General features: G+C 37.2%; 1 protein-coding gene across 2 annotated transcripts; it reads right to left on the minus strand.

Moving 5' to 3' along the window:
• LOC113309410 (sister chromatid cohesion 1 protein 3-like) lies at nt 1-4,534 on the minus strand. 2 transcript variants are annotated; one of them, XM_026557840.1, is made up of 14 exons: nt 4,307-4,532; nt 3,273-3,546; nt 3,129-3,175; nt 2,962-3,011; nt 2,774-2,847; nt 2,325-2,680; nt 2,129-2,240; nt 1,921-2,057; nt 1,311-1,825; nt 1,036-1,072; nt 885-930; nt 667-805; nt 450-573; nt 1-341 (listed from the first exon to the last, which is right to left on the minus strand). In XM_026557840.1, exons 1-13 carry the CDS (start codon nt 4,428-4,430, stop codon nt 478-480), a joined length of 2,007 nt encoding a protein of 668 aa, XP_026413625.1. In that variant the 5' UTR covers nt 4,431-4,532; the 3' UTR covers nt 1-341; nt 450-477. The 2 variants fall into 2 exon arrangements, 1 of the variants encoding a protein (XP_026413625.1); XR_003340584.1 differs by lacking the exon at nt 1-341 and having other exon boundaries at nt 560-573; nt 667-792; nt 4,307-4,534.
• Nucleotides 4,535-5,565: the final 1,031 nt, after the last annotated feature.

Here is a 5,565-nt window from a genome sequence, read left to right on the forward strand (position 1 = left end):
CCACTGTACTACTAAAAAAAAGAGATTTTGTCTTCCAGGAGCTGAATGCCAAACTACACACCGCTTTGTTTTATACTAATCTCTAAAATTTGAAATTGAAAGCAAACCAAAATAAATAAACAGCGCATTATAGATTAAGTTATAAGATGTTTATTTGCTATACAGGGCTTGGGTGGGGGTATAGAAAAATAAATAGATTCCTAGGTTGTCTACTTAGGTGAATTCACATGCTTTCTCTAGTCTTGTGTCTTCGAGAGAAGCAGTAACCCTGTTGCGACCTTTGAAATTAACAAGAAAAACTAGCTTCTGCTACTACCATCCTTCCGCTTTGTAATCAAAACCTGCTTTTCGAAATTCAATCAAACGATTTATAATCTTTATCTTATTCCTTGAAAGCAAGACAATAACAGAAGAATAAAATCATTTTGAGTACTCTTAACATTTCTTACCTATTTACAAGAGCACCAGAATATTATCTCAGGACAAGGTTTTCAAACGTGAAGTCAGTGTCAAAGAGATGTCACCATAAGCTTCTTCTTGGTGTGCCTTGATATAATCAAAACTTGTCAGAACCTGCAATTGTACCAGAGTTAAAATTTATTTGCATGAGACTACAAGTGAACCGACACAAAAGACTACCGGTGAAATTCTTCAATGATGCCTTACCAGTGTTTCGAAGAACATTCGAGTGCATTGCTTTCTGGTTTTGCCGTGTAAAATCTTGCTTAGAGAAAGACTCCCAATTTGATCTTGAGATGTTTCAGTTGCAGGAGGAGAGTAATTTTTCAGAAACTGAGCCACGGCACTGAAGACAGGTCAGATATACTCAGATCAAATATGTCCTGAAAATCCAACATAAAAAAAGGTACGCAAAGTTGCATTACCTGGCCCTCACAGAAAGTTTATCAAGTGGATCATCCTCTTCTCGCCCTGCTTATTCATCATGCAACAAAGTTAAGTTGCATACAAATTCCAACGAAACAAATTTCATCACTCTTAACAGTAACTTTTTTAATATTCAATTTAGTGACTTACCAACTGGCGTCGCATCAGCTTCCAGAAAGTTTAGTTCCTGCAGAAAAAAAGATAGGTTTGAATTTCAAAAGCCTGCTTAACGATTCTGGACAATGGAAAGGATTTGCATACACTAACCACTCGAGTTTGTTCACCAAATAGTTAAAGCTCAAGTAGAATAAAGTGAAAATCAAGCCTAACGGAACTTCCTCTTCCCAAAAGATACAAAAGGAGCAGGGTACTAGTATTTTAACAATTAAAAAACAAGGTTTTATTAATATCCGGATAAAACTTACCTCAGCAGAATCTAATAATCCTGGAATATCTGAAAAACTAGCAGATTCATCCATGCCTAGACGATCTGAAAAAAACGAAGGAGTCTTCATAATTGAGGAGCCAACAGCTTCAGTGCGGATAGTTTGATCGAGTGACGGCACTTCAGTCTCGAACAAGCTTCCTGTCCGAGGTTCTAACATAGAAGTTTTGGAAGGAGTTGGAGTAGCCATAAATTCAGTCATGAAATCTCTGTCAGCAGAGCCATCTTCAAATCGGCCATATTCAATTTCAGGATTATCGTCAGGTTGAAGATGCTCAGTTTCTGTTTCTACAACAGGTGTACGCTCGACTTCTGTGTCAACATCGGGCAGGACTTCCGCATCAACATTGGGCTGCTGGTTATCAACTTCCATATCAACATCGGGCACAAATGTATGAGCACCTGCATTTTCTTGAGTATCCCCCGGCCCTATATTTTGGGATCTGGAAGAAACATAATCCCTTTCGAACAAATTTTGAAGACTTTTAGACATATCTGTAGATGGAAATATTTTACATGTTCATTACCCCAAAACTCAAATTTAAAGTCCATTTTATAATGAGATGCTGAGGAGAGGAAAAGAAACAGACCAGTAACTGAAGAATGATAGAATATTTGGTCCTTTCTTCGCCTGTTCTCAAACCTCCAGACATCCAAAGATGAACAAGGGAGTTTTCTCCTCTTATGCACCAGCATACTAGCATCTTTCACAAGTCCAGTCATGATCCTGTAAAATCCTTTGTTAAACTTATATGTTGTGTATAAACCAAGAAGAACCTCATACTAAATGACACTTACTTGTTTGACAACACAGGATTCTTATCAAAGAATTGCTTCCTCTTTCTTGACTTTACCTTTTCCTTCTCATTTGGTGGCGTTGGTTGAATTGCCATTTCAAAAGATTCATTCCCTAACACATGAAAAATATAATTAAAATCAGCTAGATGTAATCAAACTTTACCGAACTCTATATCTTAAGTTATCATGAACTTACTGAAGGAAATATCTGAAACAACGTTTCCCAGAGACTCTACTGATCCAAAAGCAGTTGGTGGATCAGGATTATGCTGTATAGGTTCAGCTTGCTCTCCAGCTAACAAATGTTCTGAATTTGGAGAAGTGTCCTTCTCATTTTCGGTCTGTTCTAAAGACTTTTCAGCAACACCCCCAAGAATATCCGGCAGCTCTGGGAGGTTCAAATTAGGATCAGCATCACGCACAACTTCGATTTCAGGAATTTCTTGAGGTATATGAGCTTCAGGAACCGACTTATTGAGTTCTTCTGCTTGCTTATTTGGACTTGAAATAGAAACATCACCAGCAGCACCACTTCCTGGAGCTAAAGGAATGCTGTACAAAATAAAGGACGAGATGTAATCAATTCGAGTCCTTTAATATATATACAACAAATGTAAAGACTTTAAAATACAACAAGAAGCATACTCTTCTTCCATTTGACTACTACTACTGTCTGGAATCATTTCTTGTGGAGAAGTATCCCTATCCATGTTTATATCCTGAAAAGTACAGATAATTCATGTCATCTCACAACGTGCAACCTCCATTACCAGATTATATGAGATCACGAACAAATTTGTGAAAAAAAACTATCTTAGAGGTAAAATGCTAACCTCATTAATGAAAAAATCAAGATAAGGATCTTGAGTAACTGGGACTTGATCTGCACAAAAAGGAATCATAAACGTTATCTAGCAATTCAAAAAAAAATAATAAAGACAATAGAAAAACATGGTGTGGATGCTAAAGTACAACTAACACACATATAGATGATTACTACCTTCAAGTGTGATATCTTCAAGTGTCTTGAGATGATTATCTGGAGTACTGAAAACCCAAAAACAAATATAAATATGTTAGCTTTTCTCCGCTGCAGCTGTGTCGACCTGTTTGTTATTAAGAAACCAAATGATGAATATCCTACCTCTCAAAGTTAATGCTGCTGTCGAGTTCAAGATCCACAGCATCAAGCTCAAAAGTTTGCAACGGCATAGTAACAGATTCAAATGGTGCAGCAGATTCATTTTCAGGCAAATTAAGTTTTTTAGTGTGATCAAATGCAGTCCTTACATATGTTGCGAGTGCATCGCAATCGCCCTTTAGATATGCAACTTTCCTTGAATATATTCGAACAACACCCAGTAGAAGGAATGCTGATAGCCGGAGTGCAATAGGTGCTTCTGGGAACATTATTGAATCTGAACCAAGAAAATTTCACGATTCCTTGGTGTAAAAACAAATATGTAAAGGGTCTTCCAAGAACATCAATGTTTACATCACTTATTGTAGATTGAAATCTTTCTCATTGAGGCTTCCTAATAAATGCTTATCAGACGTTGCAATCACAAACAAATTCACTATTTTGGGTTACTGTTCATAGCCAAACCATGACTGTAAGAATACCCACTAAGTCAGATGCAGCATCTAATGAAGAATTTGGAAGACTAATCTGTCTTCATAAAGGAAGCTGAAACCTATATGACTTTAGTCACCACATCTTACCAATCTGGAATGGCATGAGCCAGCAATATCAACAGAGTGTGGTAAAGCATCGTTGTAAAGTAAGCGGCTAGGTTCATTATGAACCTTGTATAAACAAAATAGAGAAAATTCAATACATAGTCATGGTAAACTACCTATAGGTTATCAATCAAAAGGTTCATCCATCAAATCGGATAAATTCTCTACCTTTAAACAAAAGCCCTAAATTCCAACGAAAACCCTAAAACTACTACTAAGATGTGCGGTCTGGGTTTGGCCAAAATCACAAAATCAACCTCAAATCTCCCGAAGTAGCGAAAAAAAAAACAACGGGAAAAGAAAAAGATTGGATCTTTCCGATAAAAAACCATCAGGGTTTCAGAAAGTTTACAACTTTAGGCGGTTCATAATCTTAAATCACCGAATACAAAACGCAAACCATATAGAGGAAGTAACGAGAATAAGAGAGAAACGAACCAACTGTAGAAGCAATATTAGTGACATCAATATGAGTTCTGCGGAGCCTCTTTTCTAAGTGAGCAGCCATCCATACTGTTCCAAGAGGACGCTTTCTAGCGAGCAATTCATGCGAGTAAAACATCTTGGCTCTCCTTCTTCTTCTTCTCTCTCTGAATCTCAAACCTCTCTCGGTCTTAGATCCTGGATGGATTGGGGGATTTAATTAGGTATTTAAGAAGCAATTAAAAAGTTCGAACTTTTAGAAAGTACAGTAAGAAGGGGGAATGGCGCTGGAAAAGTGTTTATTGGGCGCGAAATTGGAAAATTGGGGGGATTTTTACTTTTTTAGCGAAAATTGAACACTTTAAAGTCGTTTTACAGTGTTACCCCTGTTTGATGGCACACGTGGAAGTAGGTTTGAGGGGTATTTGGGTCCAAATAAAATGTGCATTCCCTCCAGAAAGGAAATGAAATAAATTACAGCTTCTAAGACACGTCTCACCGAACTGCTTCCTTGATACGTTTCACAATTGGAACAGTTTACTGAACCGTGCAAAGATGTTTTACCGACACGTAGTAACTACATTGTAACTTATGTAGTGTTTCCTTAAATAATGGACACGAAGTCACAAACCAGTTTGGTTTGGTTTAGATACGAGGATTCTACTTTTTGGTCTGTTCGTTTACAGCATCTGTAGTCTGTAGATGCTGTTTGAGGGATTTGTCATTTAGCATGTGGTATTTCCAAGAGCTTTTCCGATAAGCTGTTTGGATACACATCCGGAAGTTGCTTTTTGACTTATAGAAACAGAAAAGTCAGAAGTTAGTTTGGGAATAATTTTAAAACGACTTTTGTAAGCAAAAAGAAAAAAAAAATTACCTTTCTGACTTCTGCTTTTGGTATCCAAACGCGTTACTAGGCATCGTGCGTGTGGGAAAGAAAATACTTATTGCTCTAGGGATGCCTATGCATCATAGATTGTTTTGTTTGCTCAGCTTCTTGCTCTAAGTTGATTTTTCTTTCTGATATTGTTTTATTGATTGTCTTTTACCGTGTTTATGACCGTGGAATTGTTTGCGAGTTGTTTAAGTGGCAAATTAGATAACTTATTTGTAATACCAAAACTAGATTTTAGAATGTTAAATATAATGTTTGTTGGTTCCAACGTACCTTATACGTACGCACGTTTCTAAGTGTGGTTATTGAGTGCGTCTGGGTGAGGTGTAGCTATAATGTTCGTCTGACATCGAGCGTAAGTATAACGTCCGTTGGTTCC

The sequence above is a fragment of the Papaver somniferum genome, chromosome 9 (assembly GCF_003573695.1).
Source record: "Papaver somniferum cultivar HN1 chromosome 9, ASM357369v1, whole genome shotgun sequence".
NCBI lineage: Eukaryota > Viridiplantae > Streptophyta > Magnoliopsida > Ranunculales > Papaveraceae > Papaver > Papaver somniferum.

Bases quoted from the DNA above. Each gene is read 5' to 3' on its own strand.
- LOC113309410 (XM_026557840.1), bottom strand. From the start codon at position 4,430: ATGTTTTACTCGCATGAATTGCTCGCTAGAAAGCGTCCTCTTGGAACA. The intron at 3,547-4,306 runs GTTCGTTTCTCT...TTCTTGGTTCAG, and splicing joins TAATATTGCTTCTACAGTTG to ATTCAATAATGTTCCCAGAA. The intron at 2,058-2,128 runs GTAAGTGTCATT...AGGATTTTACAG, and splicing joins AATCCTGTGTTGTCAAACAA to GATCATGACTGGACTTGTGA.